This window comes from Pleurodeles waltl, chromosome 3_1 (assembly GCF_031143425.1).
Source record: "Pleurodeles waltl isolate 20211129_DDA chromosome 3_1, aPleWal1.hap1.20221129, whole genome shotgun sequence".
Lineage (NCBI taxonomy): Eukaryota > Metazoa > Chordata > Amphibia > Caudata > Salamandridae > Pleurodeles > Pleurodeles waltl.
The window spans coordinates 96,100,133-96,118,842 of record NC_090440.1 but is presented as its reverse complement, the minus strand read 5'-3'; the positions used below and the strand labels follow the sequence as shown (position 1 = coordinate 96,118,842).

At 45.5% G+C, this 18,710-nt stretch overlaps 1 protein-coding gene across 8 annotated transcripts in view; it reads right to left on the bottom strand.

Moving 5' to 3' along the window:
* Positions 1-18,710, bottom strand: part of NAV2 (neuron navigator 2) — a 523,029-nt gene that overhangs the window by 125,400 nt on the left and 378,919 nt on the right. The window contains exon 1 of one of the 8 annotated variants that reach the window (XM_069221927.1): positions 5,837-6,156. The exons of the other annotated variants lie outside the window; for them this stretch is intronic. Within the exon in view, the coding sequence (XP_069078028.1) occupies positions 5,837-5,934 (98 nt within the window). The 5' untranslated portion in view covers positions 5,935-6,156. Of the gene's footprint in view, positions 1-5,836; positions 6,157-18,710 lie in introns of those variants that run through there. 8 annotated transcript variants of the gene reach the window in all.

Genomic DNA, 18,710 nt, shown 5'->3' with positions numbered 1-18,710 from the left:
AAAGGGATATATAGATGGACTAGGCAAGGTGCTCATAGTGAAACACCCAATCAGTTCCCACACCCAAAAGCACCCCCTTTTACCACGGTATGATGTGTTTCCTTTGAGGAGTAACTCGTGGCACTCCTAATTTCTTTGCAGCAAAAATCTTGAATAATTGTACTACAAATAAATGAGGCAAAGCTCTCTAGCCCACATGCTCCCCCTCCCCCCTGCACCTCCAATAGCAACTAGTTAAATCAGGTCCAGTACAGGGGCATTTCACCACCTTCTAGTAGTGCTACACAGATCAGAAGAACCAGAGTCTGGATTGGATTAAAAAGGTCTACGTGCAGTGCCTAATTTGAGCCGGTGGGCACTGATATTTGGGGACTTGCACTTATTTTTCAGACATTTACACAGCGCAAGAGGGGAAAAAAAACACACACAAAAAACGTAAAGATTGAGGAGGAGAAAGACGAAAAAAAGTCACAAAGAGATAAAGCATGAACCTGCGCTAGAGAAATATAGTGGCAGGAGATTTTTTGAGGTGGATTAAAGAGGCCTGAGGTGTATTCAAGACAAGTCAGCTTTAGTATTGGGCGCGGTGACATTTAATAGCGCCTACAATGGACTGCTAAGCAGAGCTTTGGGCACCGGCACTTATTCTTTTACAAATTAACCACCCTAGGTGATACCAGACCTATTCACGGGCAGATGTCAGGGAAGCAAACCCAAGCTGACATCAAGAAGTCGCTCTCTGTGGTGCTTCCTCACTGAACAGAGCCTCTGTCTTCCTTTGGGTACCATCTTGACTTTAGGTTGAGTGGTAATGGGAGATACTTTGGTTATGACATCACTACAATAAACACATTAATCACAGTCACCGAAATCTCGAATAAAGAAATTTCTCACTAGTCTCATTAATGCCGGTCTCTTTGTCTACATTTCTGGATTGTTATTACTAGTCTGATGAACTGTTATGTTTCCCAAATTTACCTTTAATGGTTCTAAGATTAAGTTTATAACAAGCAAAAGGCCTTTACAACTTTATTAGGGCCCCTTCCCCCCAGCTCAGACGGGGCTCGTTTGTACCAATAAAAAATAAACATATTAGCATTTTTCCAATCAGGAAAAATATGTGTTTCCTTTTCTTATTGCTCATTTTCAATTCCGAAATGTAAAAAGAAATAAAAATCATATATTAACACAAAGCAAGACGTAGTCACAGGAGATCCTAAAAAGCATAGCTGAAGGCCTAGACACTTCTCTATCTGAGCCATAATACTTGAGCCGTCTCTAACAAAGCGCGCGCCAAGAGGGTCCGTGGGCTGGTTTCATGCCATTTTTTGGGGGGAAAAAAATTCATAATCAGTCCATTCAGAGTCAATGCCTGCAAAGGTGTCTTATATATAGCATATATAGGCTCCAGGAACGTAACAACTCCAGCAGCCCACCCTAAAGCAACAGGGTCACACAAAATATGCCCATAATGGCACCAATAATCAATGTACTGAAGGCCATTGTTGCCCAGACTGACCCAGACCAAAGGCAGGGCTGTTTAACAACATGGAGATGCACAAGGCCACCTGGGGCCCGTGAGAGGTCAGAGGCCTTCATCCTGCCCAGGCTTTAACCATCTGTTCTTTGAATGACCCTTCATGGAGAAGTAATCTCAGTTACAAAAGGAAAACTACCTGCACCAGATTACAAACTGCTAAGCAGTTGGCTGGATAGCGTCTATGGTGCTAAGCAGTATGTTTGGATAGCGCCTATGGTGCTAAGTAGATGGCTTGATAGCGCCTAAGGTGCTAAGTAGATGGCTTGATAGCGCCTATGGTGCTAAGCAGTTGGCTCAATAGCACCTTTTGGTGCTAAACAGTACGTCTTGATAGCTCCTATAGTGCTAAGCAGTATGGCTCAGTAGCGCCTATGGTGCTAAGCAGTATGTCTTAATAGCACCTATGGTGCTAAGTAGATGGCTTGATAGTGCCTATGGTGCTAAGCAGTTGGCTCGATAGCGCCTTTGGAGCTAAGCAGTACGTCTTGATAGCTCCTATAGTGCTAAGCAGTATGGCTCAGTAGCGCCTATGGTGCTAAGCAGTATGGCTCGATAGCGCCTATGGTGTAGGTGAAATGTTGGCACCTGCCACTACGTGCCCTCTTACTTTCAGCTTTATGGATGAAGGAACAGGTTTGCTCTTTCGTGCAGGTGTTTCAAATCCGCTTATTGGCTGACAGCACTGGAGACTGGATGATGGTGAAGGCAGAGCACAGAAAAAGCGCAAACTGCTGATGGCTGCATTACACACTGCATGGGGCCAGCGCAGAGTACATGTGTGCCAGGTAAACATGTGAGAAAATGTTAACTGGGCGCATTAGCGTAGCAGCACACGCTAGAGATGGAGGCGGGAAACTAAAATTCAGCATTTGATTTCAATGGAGAATCGGTGACGCCCACCACGGAGCTCCTTGTCGCGTGCAGCCACAACATGAGTACTAGATTAGGCAGTGACCGTCTCGGAGATGCCAAGTCAGAGCTTTAAGTGGGATGAAGAAACTAGGGGGTCTCTCAAGGGGGCGTGGCCTGTATAACTAAGGGCGTGGCTTAAAACCAGGTACACTCAAAATCTGTGCTTAGCACAGTGTGCCAACCAACTAGTATTTTTCTGCTTCTTTCTGTCATTGCATCCAGATGTATACTACAACAACTGGCATTACACCTGAAACAAGCCAGGACTACAGGCTTTGTCTATGACGGCTAGCTGTACAAGATAGAGAAGTACAACAATGGCTTTGTTGTATACAGTATTAAAAATGCTTCATTTCTGAGATGATTGCCAAGTGCCCCCCACTGCCCCCCCCCCCCCAATGAACCACTCCTTCAACCATGCACACACTGAAGCTGGTCGGCCCATTCCTACAGTGATGGATACATGACTTGTGAGTTCACGCTCGCCACTAACACTGTGCTTGGGAGTGTGAATCCCTGCAAATCCAACTGGTATTCAATGCGTCCGAGGCCCAAGTGAGCAATATTAAACACCAGTGGCAGCTCCTTCACTATGGCGAAGGAGGCTCGCCCCTCTGGCTGAACCAGCAGCAGAAAAAGAAAACGATAGTTCACTATCGTTTTATTTTTCTGCTTCTGGCACAGCTAGAAGTGCAACGAGGGGCGGGGCTGGCCCACAGGAGGTGGGAAGAGTGCACCTAAGTGCACATGTGTGTTTGGCCGGGCGTCTGAGGTTGGCCAAACACACATGCGCACTTAGGTTTCTCCAGCAGTGTCTGAGCGACAGTCTGAGCTGCTCAGACCAATCCTGGCGCTGCTCTAACGCTAGGTTTAGCATGAAAGCAGCACCAGGATTGCTGGGGAGCCTGTGCTGGTGTCCCAGTGAATGCTGGGACACCACACTGAGGGAACAGGTGCGAGGCAGCAGGAGACAGCGGTCCGAGGTAAGTTTATTTTTGTAATGTACATATATATATTTTTCTTGCCGTTCCACCCTCCTTGAGATTTGCGGCAGCCGCTGCTGGTAATAACAGCTATTGTTTACAGTGCTTGGAAACAGACATTGAGGCGCTGTACAAAAACAAGTTGTTATGCAGTGTGCACTCACACATGCATGCAGCTGGCACACAGTCCCTGCTACTGCGGCCACACCAGTGGCAAGAAGCGCTATACACACGAAATGACAGTGAATGGCTGGAAGCCACCCTCATGACAAGGAGCCAGCTGTCAGTCAAGGAGGCTGAAGGTGTCACAGAAAACACGGTCTGTCTGCCTGCATCACTTCAGCAGGGTCATAAAAAGAACAGGCGGGCTCGGTCAGAAACACTGGAGCATCCCTTGGAAGCGGTCGCCCTCATTGGGTCGGTGTGTTCAGTCCAAGAGGTGCCCAAGAACAAAGGTGAGGCACAGTAGCCTCGGCAGCAGCCAGGATCAGATCTGATCTACGTTGGCTCAGATCCGGGGATCAGCAACTGAACTCTGCTCAGCCGTGCGCGCTGTCCCCACAGCAGCCCTCAGATCCAGACACCCCAAGCCCCACACGTCTGCACCACTCAAGAAGTCAAGGCACGGGGAGGGGGCACCTCATGGAGTGACATCACCCGGTACCTGCTCACATTTCCATCTCGCGGGCAGGAAGCGCGGCCGCCAAGCCCCTCAGACAGACAACTATATTGCGTTTCGGATTGTTTGCCCCCTTTGGGGGCTATTGTTGGGAGACAAAGGCGCCCCTGTGAACTGTCTGCGGAGGCCCGGGGCCAGGAGATACAGGCCTCGGGGCATGGGAGTGTCTCAGAGGCCGCAAATCACATCAAACACAATGACGTGTAAAAAAAAACTTCAGACAGCAAAAACAACTCTATCAGGTTTACAACTTTGTCGCGAGAGTGCACCCTTTAAACAAATCACAGATAAGATCTGCAGCGTGTAACTGGAAACAGGCTGCAAGCAGGAGAAACACCCCCTTAACTTGTTTTAAGTGGCTCCCGCACCTGGGCACCCACAGGGGGTTCTCTAAACGAAACATGATCCAGGGCTACCATGGAGGGTGAAATGTGGGCACTCACTGACGAGATCAGCAGGTAACAGATTCGAATCTCCACAAAGTCGGCCTTTCATCTTCCTAATGTTGGTAAACTGAGTGCAAAGTTTGCTTGGTTTCAAATAACTGCATATAAAAGGTGGTATGTTAAAGCGCCTTATATCTAACATTAGGGACGAATTCAAAGCGCTTTTCTCTACCACTTCTTTCATCACCAGGCTCTTTTCCTGGTCTAAATAACTTTGTCGTACTTTTGTTCTACACTTGGAATCTCTGAAAGTTTCAGCCATCGGTGCCAGGGTGAACCACGTCCCCTCTAAACCGGTTTATGCTCACGGGGGCAGGTCAGGCTGGCAGCGCCTCGAGGCAGGGGAGTTTGTTTTGTCTCATGACTTCTAAGGAGGCTCAAATGGATACAAAAAAACGCAAGCCAAGGGGGGGACGACGGAATTCAGGTTCCCTAAAGAACACAAGCCAAGTAAATGTCTTATCGGCCAAATCCTCTAATCCACGTCAGCTGCCCTCTGAAGGTCACCGGTGCCCGGGGAGGGGCGGAGGTGGGTGTGTACAGCCCGTGTGCACCCTGCTCGAATGCTGGGCGCTCTGCTCCCCTGTACAAGCCAGTTCCCAGTACGCATTGCTTTATATGGTAAATAAACCACGCGCTGTAAAAAGCGCACAGAGGGCTAAAAACACCGCCGCCCAGGAAACCAGAAAAAGGCTAAAGGAGCTGCTGCAAACCAGGACGGGAGACAGTAAAACTGTGCCTTTTGTCACCAAAACAAACACGCCGGCCGTGCTGCTCTCGTTAACACAAAAATAGCGCCGCGGAAAGGGACCGCCTGCTGGGTAGTTTGACTACAGCCTGACACTTGGGTATGTGGAACTAACTAAAGCAGAGACAGGCAAAAAAAAAGTTATTTAACATCTAGACGGGGACGATAAGTCAGACATGATTTCCCTATTTGCAGTCCTGTTTTTAAAGCCAGTCCTTTTCTTATTAGCTATTGCATTCTGGTACTTGTAGTCCCGTTTTTCTATAGTGCGCGTAAAACCCCAAGCAGCAGAATGCAAAAGGTACACATGCTATTCACACATGACAGAGTGACCTGAAATCACTGAAACTTAATAGCCAGTTCATGGACATCTGAAGCAGTTCACCCGTTTTGAAGTTTAGAAATGTTTAAAAGTGACGCCCTTTTGTATATTTACACGCACACGCGCCCTGAAGCACTTCCCGCACACACTGAGCGCTACGCGTACAAAAGTCAACCACGTCGGTTTAAACGTGGCTGCTTGCCTACCTTGCACCGTCTCCTGGCCAGCGGCTTCCTAGGTCGGGGGCGGCAGCGGGGGTCTTGGGGAGGGGGCAGAGGGTCACGGTGCACGCGGACACCTTCATCTCTCCTCTGCCATGCCCGGGTGGGCAGAGCGCTTGGATGCTGCTGAGGTCCGGGGCTGCTTGGGGGCACCGCTGGGACTTCTCACTCAGCAGCCCTTAGCGAGCTGTGCCACAGTGACTGGACTGGGAGAGGAGAGGGGGGAGTGCCGAGCACACCCCTCCCCCTCCCGGGCAGGATTAACCCCTGAAGATCTGGAGGGGTGAGAGCGCCCCTTCTGTTGACAGCCGGGTGAGCAGAACACAAGAGAGACAGACGTGAACAGGTAAAGTGACCCCTATAAGAACATGAACCTTAAATTAATGATCTATGTAAGTAGAGCTGGTTATTAAGACTTAGAATGATGTAAGAATTTTGTATGTGAATAGGAAAAATGTGTACATTTTATTGTTTTTATACTTTTAATGGCTATGCCAAATAAAAGAATTTGTGAATTGGAATTGGATCCCTAAATGCTACTGAGGCTCTAAGACACCAGCCACGCTCCACGCTCCCACCACACCACACACAAGCTTCTGTGATCAGGCTTGTTCTGGGAGGAATTTTACACCAGGCGAATGTGCAAACATTAAAGTCATGAAAGCATGGGGAGGTTAGCTAGCCCCCCCTCCCCCCTCCCCTGCGCCACTAACGCCTTAGTGCCTAGTCCAGACCCCAGACTTGCGCCCTGGACTCAAGCGAGGGGGGCTTTAAAAAATTGTCAGAGTGCTCAATGACCCTCATATTGTCTGAAGGAGCAGGATAGACCATTTAAGCTCCCACTCATTCACTAGATTTATAGCGACGGGCACGGCTGTTAAGTCCTGCCTTTTAGCCGTCATAGCACTGCATTCTGGGACCTGTAGTTTCCCTTTGAGCATTGCAAGCAGAGCCTCACAAGTTCCAACATGCAAATGTTGATTGCTAAAATGACAAATGGCTGAAACTGCCACATGGCGAGGGTGTACAGGAATGAACTGTAGATGTTCTAACCCCTCCCTCCCAGACATTCGAGAGACCACCAACCCTTCCCGGCCAGTCTTTAGTCCATGTATCCATAGCATTTTTTCAATCTTCGCCTTTCCTTAGCAAAAAAAAAAAAGACCGTAGACTTTGCTGGAGTATTAACGGTCGCAGTTTTATTACATTATACATTACATGGTACCTAACAAAACATCACCGCTAATGGTCATAAACACGTTCCATGTCTGAACTATTTGTTTCTATGGCTTCTTGATCGTCCCTTGGGGTTCGTTTATCAGTATTGCTTGTAGCCAGGGTTTATGCACAGCCTCCTCAACAATGGCCCCGTTGGTCAGGTACCCAGCATTTGGCAGCTAGGCTTCCACCTTGCTGCCAATCTCTGTGGGCGGCTCCCTGGTCGTGCCTGGGCTGCAAGTGCCGTGTCCAGCCACTGCTGACCCTTTGGTGGCCCCTGCCTGCTCCCCAAGCCCCTGCCGTAAGGCATCCCGTGGAAAATGTTTGAGCAGGTCTTCTTTTAAGCTATCGTGCTCCTGGCATCGGTGTTTTTTAATTCTGTCCCAAGCCTAGCCCAGACCTGCGGCTGCGATGCCCCCTCTATTGGTATGGGTGCAGTGCTTTAAGTGGGACGGTACTGTCCGGTACTGAGAACCAGCACTTTTTTATTTTGAGAGGGAGAGTACCGGCACATCTCAAGAAAAACGTAATACTTTTAATTGGAGAGTACCAGCACTTCTCGGAAACAAGCAGGTACTCTGGCACAGAGTGCCTGCACTTTAATTTTTCCATTTCAAGCACTGTGTGGATGGGTCGATGTTGCACGGTCATCCTTGTAGGGGGGCCGTCCTGCATTCCCGTTTTGACCACACGGGCTTACACTGTGTTGCTACCTTATTGGCGGCTTCAAAATACCACCAACCAATCTCTGTGTTTAATTATAACAGGCTTGCGGCCTCCTGTGACTTGCCGGTCCCGCCCTCGGGAGGTGTTATTCGCGGGCCCCAAAATGGTTCACTCTGCTGACCAGCCCACGACTAAATTTCGTTAAACAAAAATCACCCCAAACCGGAAAATTATAAAAGGACAGCAGTCCTTTCATTATATAGATGCCAAGTGTTCCCTTGTTGCATGTGACGCTTACACTCATGCCAGTCTCTTTAACCTCCAACACTTTGAACATTGAGAATTTAATTGGCATAATGGGAACATTAAAACTACATTTCCCAAAATGCAAGAGCTATTACATAAAAAAAATATCAGGAAAGGTCGAAGAGATCATATATATTGGTGCAGCCATATTTCTATTCTTCGTTCATTGTACATTTACTTGCCTCTGTCCAGGAGAACAGCTTCAGCAGTTATTGCAGATCTGAAGTTTCCCATCTCCATCCACTGTTAATAGTTCACCCACTCCAGATTTGTCTTTGCATTGTGGTACTTGAAGTCCTGTTTTATCACAGAGCAAAACAAGTCCTGCAAGTCCCTGAATGCACAGTAAAAATCTGGACTGGATGGGCTACTCACATATGGAATGGGGAAACGTGAGATCTCTGTCCCTGGGCCAATAACCACCACCTCTTCTCTAGGAAATGTTATATCTGTTTTTTTTTCCAGATGTTCAGGTGTGAGGTGTTGGGTGTGAAAGGGAACACAACTACTTTGACATTAGTCTATTCATCCTGCATTTCTAGTCCTGAAATTATGAAATTAAATATAGCTACAAGTACCAAAAAATACCAAAAAACAGCAGCAGCACTGGGTTTACATCATACAACTAAGACAGAGCAGCATTAGATTTTCTAACAACGAAAACATTTTTTTTTGTAGTGGTGGGATGGGAGGGATGTTGGGGGAGGGTTGGGATGGTAGGGGTTGAAGGAGTGGCCTGGCATCAGTGGAAACAGATTTGCAGCTTGCCTGCCATGCGACACCAACACACATAATATCTTCGCAAGGTCCCCTTTTCTGATAAACCCTTGCCTACTAAAGCCCTTTGCATTCTGGGACTTGTAGTTTTGCAATTTGATACCATAACATAGCTTTTGAGCTACAGCATGGAAAGGGCTGGTGGCTAAAATGGTTCCAGAATGTAACATAGAACCAGACAGAATGTGAATGAAAAAGGATTTTACAAATTTGGATGCTAGGTTAAGTGTATTTATAAATTGCACTATCACCTGCACTGGCGTAAGTGTGTATGCCTAGCCCTGCTAGGGTAGGTTGGTTAACTGAAAATCCAGGTCTTCAGCTTCTTGCGGAATTCAGCAGGAGTGGACAAGGATCTGATGTGGAGTGGGAGGTCGGTCCACACCAGGATGTACGTCAGAGGACGGCCGTCATTATGATGTGATCTTTTGTTTGGGTGGGATGTGTGCGAGTAGGAGTCCTGTGTAGCAGAGGTGTGTGTGTGTGGGGTTGGTGGGAGGAGATGCAACTGTTCAGGTAGGTGGGGCTTAAGTTGTGTAGAGTCATGAACGTGTGTGAAGAGTTTGAAAAAAGCTTATTTGTTTATCGCAAGCCAGTGGAGTTCCCTGTGGTGGACGAAAAACACTTGGCTTTACTCCACGCACACAAAATCTTAACTATTTTGAACACTTTATCTAAGGAACTCTCAAGTTTCCAGATTACAGGTGTGAGCTGCTCATCTTGCCCAGATTAGTTTGTGTCTGATACTTTCATGCTGAATATTTAATGGGAAAAGGTTTTTTGCCAAACATTTCCTATTGTAAACATCAAGAGACCACAAATTCACTACTGATGATGCAGGGCCTAAACCAAACTCCAGTAATCAAGGTGGGAAGCCACTAGACCTGTCTGAACCAGCATGACAGGCCACACTGATGGCAGAATGATTGATATATATATATATAATTTGTCTCTCATAACATGTCCCCCCCCCGCTTTGTGTAAACTGGGATGTTTGGTGCACAACTTCACACTTCCTGCAGCAGGTACATCCTGACCTTACAGCCTGAAATAAATGAACAGGTAAGTGTGAGAAATGTTCTGGAAAGGTTCCCAAATACTCAAAGTTATAACGGAGTGGGTGTGCACTACATTTGTATGGGGTTCACCTAAACAGTCCCCTGAGACACCCTGCAAATGAACCTTTAGAGAACTTTTAAGTGCCCGTAGAGTGAGCACAATTCAGTTTGGTACTCATATTTGACTGATTTACCCCAGTTCTTGATAGGAATTGATACATATTTATGTCCCAGAAACAGATATTCTCAGCTGGATCGTACTTTCGATCTCAATAGTAAGGCTCATTGTCTAAACAATCATTTCACAGCAGCAAATCTACTGAGCCGCCTCCCTCAGGAAGGTCACTGAAAGGATGCCTGAGAAGGACCATCTGATGTATGAGTGCATCAATCTATCTATCTAGGGATGTCTCATGCCGGAAGCTCCCTTGGGTTGCTGTTTACGGACCCCCTGGCTTCTAGGAACGGATTAGCCCACAACTCACCAGAGCCTCCCCCCCACTTCTTGAGTTCCACGAGAAGCTGAAGACCTGGCCTGGCTCTTCGAATGACTATGAGGGGACACTCACCTCCACACCGGCTCAAGCGCCTGGATACCCTCACGGGTGATTAGTGGGCTATACAAGTAGAGATAACATAACATAAGTTTTGTAAATACATCTAATCTTAGTACCTTTTCTGTGACCCTCAGAGCTCTCCAGTGGCCAGGGCACTGACTGTGAACTGAGCTCCCACAATCCCCTGCTAGCAGAGCCAGGCTTTCTGAAACATCTGTAGCCCCTTGGAGAAACCTATTTGTGCAGCTTTTTATCATTTCACACAAAGAAGTCAGCGGACCCTCCCATTCCAAGCCGCGGACCCAACAGTAGTCCGACTGATGGAAATATGGGTCAGATTTGTGCGTCGTAAAGCCAGCGGAGCTCTTGTTTGGATAAGGCCAGCGTGTAAATTACCCACTGTTATTACTTATGCAGGCGAGCGTCGAGGGGTCATGTGTCTGGTGAGTGGCAGAAAACCCAAATATTATTGTCTCTCTTGGGGAAACCGCCAACCACCCATCTTTGTACCCCGGCTGAGCGAAGCGGCCTCTTTCCTTCTGCAAAACCCTAGGCAGGTGAGCAGCCGGGGACCCTGAATACTGGAGCGCCCCCTCACTTAAGGCAACCTCCAAAGCAGCCTTAAGCGAGGGAAGATGGTACTGGCAAACAAGGCTCGGTACTGGCAAACAAGGCTCGGTACTGGCAAACAAGCCTCGGTACTGACAAACACGGCTTGTTTGACTCGAAGCAGCTTAGGCGAGGGAAGACAGTACTGACAAACAGGGCTCGGTACTGGCAAACAGGGCTCGGTACTGGCAAACAAGGCTCATTCTGACACAAGGTAGCTTAAGTAAGGGAAGACAGTACTGACAAACCATGCTTGTTCCGACTCAAGACAGCTTAAGCGAGGGAAGATGGTACTGGCAAACAAGGCATGGTACTGGCAAACAAGCCTCGGTACTGACAAACAAGGCTCGGTACTGGCAAACAAGGCTTGTTTGACTCGGAGCAGCTTAGGCGAGGGAAGACAGTACTGACAAACAGGGCTCGGTACTGGCAAACAAGGCTCGGTGTTACCAAACTTTCTGCTTATATAGTCTATGAGTAATTAGTAACGTTGGAATAGAAGTTTGCTAGGCTCTTTTTTGAATGATGATTAGAGTTAGTTCTGATTGTAGGGGGACGTTTGTGTGTGTGTGTGTGTGTGCTCAGGGTGGAGGGGGAGTTGGCGGATCTGTACTTTGTGTTTTGATGTTCCATACTCTAGGTTTGGGTAATGGGAAAGGCTGGTTCCCTGTTAATTTTTTACGTGAGGATCAGGATTTAAATGAGAAGTGTTCCTGAGGTCCGAAGTGAGAATGTTCACGTGAAGTAGGACACTTCCGCTACAGCAACCTCTGAGCCCCCACATCACCTTTCCAGCCAAGCCAATCATCAGCGTGGTACAAAGCAGGGGCCCAACGCTTGCCCTCAAACTCCTGGTGTTTAAGGAAAAAACACTGCAGCACAGGAGAAAACTATAGGTAAACCCAATAACACATTTGCACAGTAGCTTCAAAAGGGCTCGTATATATAGTTTTGAAATTGTAAAACTTTCACTATTTTTCCAATGTGTCTCAATTGTCTGGGGTGTGCGAAAGGGTTGCATACAGGCCCATTCTCTGCCATTCCGATAGCGCTTTCTTGAGGCTCGAGTCTCAAAGTGTTTCCCCACAATGGTGAACCTACATGCTTAAAATGACAATTTTGTCCATATTAATTCCCACTTCTGATTCACAAGTTCAATATTTGGCAGAACTGTACATGCACAAACTGTATTTGTAAAATCAGAAATTCAAATTCTGCCACTATGATGGAATTTCTACTTTTACAAACTTTGAATTAGGAGCGGGTTTGGGTTGTTTTTTCAGCCAAACTACATGCAAAAGCTAGTGAATACCTGTAAACGTCTGAATTTGTGAGTATGCACATCCCTCTTTCGGCCAGACATACATATTTGCCAGAGTCAAACAACTAAAAGTGTTTCCTGGGTGCAGAAAATAAACCATCTGAAGAAAAAAAAAGAAATATAAACATGCATGCTTGTGTCCCATTTTCGCATACAGACTTTTGTACTTGGTTTAGAATTTTCAACAATAAATCTTACAGATTTGTGCATTCAGGTAATCTGTGCTTGTTGCCAGGGATGGCTCCTCCATAGGGGCGGAGGAGCGTTGCCCCCACCTCCCGCCAGCAGCTGGGAGCTGCAAACCTTTTTCCCAAAAAACTATCATAAACTAATTGTAGATTGTTTTTTTGGGGGAAAGGGGTGGGGCCACGGGGGTGACGAGTGTGAGGGGGAGTGCTCAGCACTCCCCCTCAGAGTGCATGTGCATTTGGCTGGCCGTCTTAGGCCGGCCAAACACACATGCGCACATGGCTCTCTCCAGCCCAGCAACACAGTTGCCGAGCTGGAGAGCGCCTGCACAGGCTCCCAGTCTGCCTGGGAGCGCCCTGGCTGGGCGCTCCCAGGCAATCCTAACACTGCTCTAAGTAGCGTCAGGATTGGCGTAGGGCAGGCTGGGAGCCTGTGCCTGCCTCGCCAGAGAGACGGAAGAGCAGAAGAACGGCGCCGCGCGGAAGCAGAGGTAAGTGTTTTAAAAAAAAAAGTTTACATTTAATTATCCCTCCCCTGCATGCGTGCGCGCAGCACCGCCCCTTTCCATTAGCGCGAGCTGCATCTGCCTATTGCTGCTCTAACTGAATACTCTAGGACAGTGGTTCTCAACCTTTTGAATTCTGTTTTATCATTACTGGAACCCGGGGACCCCTAGTGAATCATTATTGGAATCCAGGGACCCCCACTGAGTCATTGCTGGAAGCTACGGATCCCATCCTAAACATTGTTGATGATTTGAAACTCAAAACAATGTACAAAAAAATACAGAAACAAACATCAATCAAACACGCACACAAATGATAACCCATTTTATTTAACTTGCAAACAAATATAAATTAAAAAAATAAAAACATTTTAGGTTGGATCATTCTAAATTCAATTGAAGCCACACATCCATAATATATTTCATGAACTTGTACTACTCCCACAAATCAATCTGAGGATACTTATTTAAGTTTTAGCCTCAAATTTCCAAATTCCTTGACATTTACAGTACTTTTTAAAGTTTTCAGTTATACATTTATCCATGTCATTTACATACACTGTATTAATCAAATATTATTGCTTAATTTTCTAAACAGTCACGGACCCCACCGGTTCGTGGAGCCCCGGGGGTCCCTGGACCACAGGTTGGGAACCACTGCTCTAGGACATTGTTTCTAGAACTGTTGGTCAGGAGCCGATTTTTGGTTGGTCACAAAAATCCAGGTGATAAAGATGCCTTTAACTTTTGTATTCAACTTGTCACATTTTCTGAGCTTCAAAGACAGAGGTCAGATGTCAGGCTATGTCTTCTGCTGCTTGTTTTTGAACACAATATATATATATATATATATATATATATATATATATATATATATATATATATATATATATATAAAAATATTTCTGTCTTCAAATAGCAATGCACTACCACACAATGCTTTATTACATAAAAAATCGCCCTCTTTAAGTCTATTAAAGGTAGGTGGGTCGCAAAATATTGCTGCACTAAAATGTGGGACGTGCTACTAAAACGTTTGGGAAGCACTGCTCAAGCACCCTTTGTGATTTTCAAGAAAATAAAAATAAAAATCTTTAAACCTCAGAGTAGGCCTTCAGGAGTACCCATCTTAACTCCAAAAGCCAGAAATGTGTTAACTGGGCCCCTGGTGAGGAGCTTAGGATAACGTACGTAGGCACCTGAGAAACCCTGTTTTAAGGAACGACAAACGGATGAGTGAAGTGGCTTGCCATCAGGGCCTTCATATATCAGTTATGATGTAGATGAGACGTGTACTTAATCACACCTACTATGTCAAGCTATGAGCAAACTTCTATTGAGCACATTTTGTTTGCAATACGAACCCTGAATAAGTGCAGTCCCTCTTGGATTGTAATTTACTTTGTGTCTCTACAACACAAATATGCCACATTTGTAGGATAGCGTACCTTACAAATCTTTTATAACTGCCAGGCAAATTTTCTTTGCTAAAATTTTCTATGAAGATTTTAGCAATAACTTCAAAAAGATGCATAAAATGTCACACTTTAATGTTGGGATTAAAAACTCAGTGGCAATTTAACAGCACAAAAACATTGTGCAGACACCATGGCTCACATCATGAAACACAAGAAGGGCCATGACATGATTACATCATTTTTCAAACGACTAGAAACCCGTCTGTGGTCAAACATATGCACCCTGAGGCTCGCTTAACAATCTTTCGTGCTGTAACACCCACACTCCACATGCTCAGCTGTGTCTTTATTGCGGGCTGAACGCTCTTTATAAGACTCTGTGCTTCCAAGACATCCGGTGGTCAATCAAGTTAGTTCCAGGACTTGCCTGTCCCTGCATTCTGTGCTGGTCGAACATGCAGTCATATGTGGTTACCACGCTTAGCCCACAAAGCTCAACCCACAAAGATCTTGCTGCATAAGATCTTCAAGTGGCTATCCCTACACACGAGACGCAACGTGACACAGGCCCTCACCACCAGCCGACTGGACTATGGCAATGTGTAGGAATTGCCGCACACCTCCTACAGAGACTTCAGACCATACACAAGGGCGCAGCCAGACTCATCCTCAGCCGTCCCCGACGAACCCACATCACACTCCATCCAAGGCAACTCCACTGTCTCCCTGTAAAAGAGAGATGCCAATTCAAGCTGCTGACCCATGCACACAAGGCTCTACACAACCAAGGACCTTCGTACATTAAAAACCACAAACTATTGAGAAGTCTACGCTCTGCCTCCCTTTCACTTGCCCATATTCCCCGCATCTACCGAAGCAGAAGTGGAGAACGCTCCTTTTCTCACATTGCAGCAAATACCTGGAACAGCCTCCCCACGCACCTCCGGATCATCACCTCACTTCCGGAAATTCCGAATGTCCCTCAAGAACTGGCTGTTCGAATAAGCTTCCGGGAACCCGCAAGCGCCTGGATACCCTAACGGGTGATTAGCGGCGCTTCATAAATCCTGATTGACTGACTGATTGATTGAAGCATCGAATGTTCAGTCACCTGGGTTCAAAGTGTGACCAAATCTATTGTTCCAGCCTCAGTTATAATTTGGAGAAGTATGAAGGCGTGAATGGCTTTGTTTCTGCTCATTCACCTACGGCAGAGTTAATCAAAACATTTTACTAAAGCAGGTGTTCCAGACTGTGGTCACTTTTTCATACCTACAATTGGATTTCAACCAGGCTTACATCTGCAGATTTGAAACAAACTTCTTGCATCAACTCTCAAAATGCCTCCAGGAGCATTCTTTGGTGTCAAATAGTGTTACTGGTAGCAAACAATTCACAGCCACATCTAAACCCATTTGTGGAGTTTTCTCAGTAATTGACAACTATACTTGACATACTGAAGAAAAGAGGATTTTTTTCACAGTAAAGCAGAGCTCAAAGAGTATTGTGGACTAAAATAAATGTCTGTTTCACAAAATATTTTAAGAGGCAGCTGTCGATCAATTAAAAAATATATTATTTATTTATTTAATTGACATAAAATAACTTTCAGCCAGATTTTTGTGTCTGGTGTGTGAAAGGGAAGGCAGCCACCTGTTCAAAAAAAAAAAATGCCATGAGCCAAGGAGAGTTAAAAATCAATAATCTTGCCTGGTATCCCATTTCAACACAGCCATTTCAGATTTCAAAGCGAACAAGCCAAAGGGCAACCTTGGAGTCTGTTCCCACTGTGCACAGAGTAATGTGTGTTTGACGAGTGGGGGATGGGCAAAAGTCCTAAACTTCTTACAAATGTCAAACTAGAAAGCAAAAAATCCATTTCAAAAGGATCAATAGAATATCTGCAACATGTTGTCGGAAACCCCTTTGGCTGACGATCGCCATTTAGATGAATAATGTAGTCACCCTTTGTGATGTGGAATTTAAACATAACCTACGGTGGGTCAGTGAAGGGGGTCCATTGGACCACATTGCAATGATGGCGGGATAACATTGTTTTATTAAATCCAAGAGTTTTCCACTCTGCCTTAACTTCTGTGGAAGAGCCACAGGCAATGCTTGCAACACAAAAGATCTGTTTTAAATACCACTGTGGTTAACCGAAATAGCATTTTATAAAGTGAATACACGAAAAATACCCACCAGAAAAAAGAAAGGAAGGGTACCACATGATAAAAGTGTTGATGTTAGACCAATTTCAAGACATGCCTCTCATAACAAATGCCAAGTACAGGGCAGAGACACGATAAGTCTGCCTCACATAGGCGCGACCATCGTTCTCAACTAATCTTTCTAGACGGGGTCATGTCATAAGTGTTAGAAATCAGTTTTGCCCAAGTGGAGCTAAGCGAATCCCTCCATCACGATGAAACCGACACCACACCACCATGGCTCGTGGATCAGGCTTGGCCTGGGCTGTATGAAGTAAATATTTCCATTTGGCACACTTACGGGCTCCGCTAAATATTTAGTCTAAGGAAAGATAATCTGCCTGGCAAAACAAGTGTCTAGTTCTTAGATCCTTTCCAGGTACCTTCAGAAAAAAAGACCAAAATATAGTACTTTAAACACAGAAAACCTTGAGGGTGAGAATGCACCTAAAAATACGCATTGGTCTCAGATCTGCAGACAATGGATCTTTTTGGAATTGACACAATTTTCTTTCTCAATCGCACATCACAGTTAAGGTCAACGTAAAACACACTATAAAGTATTTGATTGACCAAAACTGTTTTTCCTCTTAGTAAAGTAACGATTTTTTCAGCCATTACATTGATGGGGAATTCACCGTCCCCTCTCATTGGAGAACACATGCACAGACTGGTCCAAGCCTACAATTTTAGAACATTTTCACTCCCAGGTGGGAGTCCTCTGAGATACTCAAACGTGTATAAAAATGCCAGGAACTTAAACATTTTATAATAAAAACAGATGGTACAGCAAAGGTTCCCAACTTAATTTTGACTGAGCAGTGTCCCAAGATTAACTTAGAGGCTGTTATGGTTCACCTCTGCACAGAAAAGTACCAACCAGAAATGTCTGTGGGTTAAGTATCCCAATTGACAAACGAAGTGTTAATATTAACAAAACTCAGGTGGAACATGTCTTGCCTGTGGGACTGGTGTAGATGGGACCATGGACAAAGTAAATTGGCCAGGAGTTCCCTAGCTGTCTAGAAATGGAAAACAGACTCTGTGCTTGGGTTGCTGGGGCACAGGGAGCACCTTGGCAGGGCAAGGATAGTTTCTAGAGTACATTCTGCTCCCCAGAGAGGGCCCCATCAACAAAACAACTCTAGCCCAGATCTCCCCAACTAATCTACCCTATACAACATCAATACCTGCTTACCATATTGGCAGCTTTGCCTATTTAAAAGGACAAGAGAACACCTGATCAGAAGAGTGTTGTTTATTTCACTGTATAAGGATTTAAAGCAAAAATGCAGGCGTTGCACTGCCCTGGACTCATTGTCAATTCACACAAACAAATCACAAGTTTGTAGATGAAATAAACAGAAAGCATGTGTTTGTCTGCTGCGGAAGGCTAAAGCACAGAACTTCTTTGTAAATAAGTGGTGGGTTTGGGGGTACAGTTTGTTGGTGAATGTACACAATTTTGACTGATTAGTCCAGATTTTTTCACAATCTGCCAAAATAGATCATGAAGGAAAAAAATAACAGTTTCAGATACAAACTGTCTGATTAATTTCAACCGTAGCCTAGATACGTGGACCACACTGGCTTCAAATAGGAATTGTTTTCTGTTACTTGAATCAGAAGGAATCATTGTTTCTCCCCCATTGCACATTTGGATCAATTCTCTCATTGTATATGGAGGACTCTGACTGACAGTAGAAAATAAGAACTAGTGGGGTGACTGTGTTGCAGGATACAGACACCCATTCTGTGAATGTTATATGAACAGCTCGGGATTGCAGGTTGTGGACTGTAATTGAAGAAAACTGGAGTTTTCACAAAGCCTCTTTGCTCCAGACTTGTCCCACAAATACCCTTCCAATGTTACTGAACGCGTCCGCCAGAGCTGTAAGTTTCCACTGTGATTATTGGATTTATGTCATTCTATCAGTATATCTGAAGAAAATACCATTCTGGGACAAAGTTGAAAGTTACTTGGACAAAAAAGCTTCCATTTTGTTATATCCTGCATTCACACGG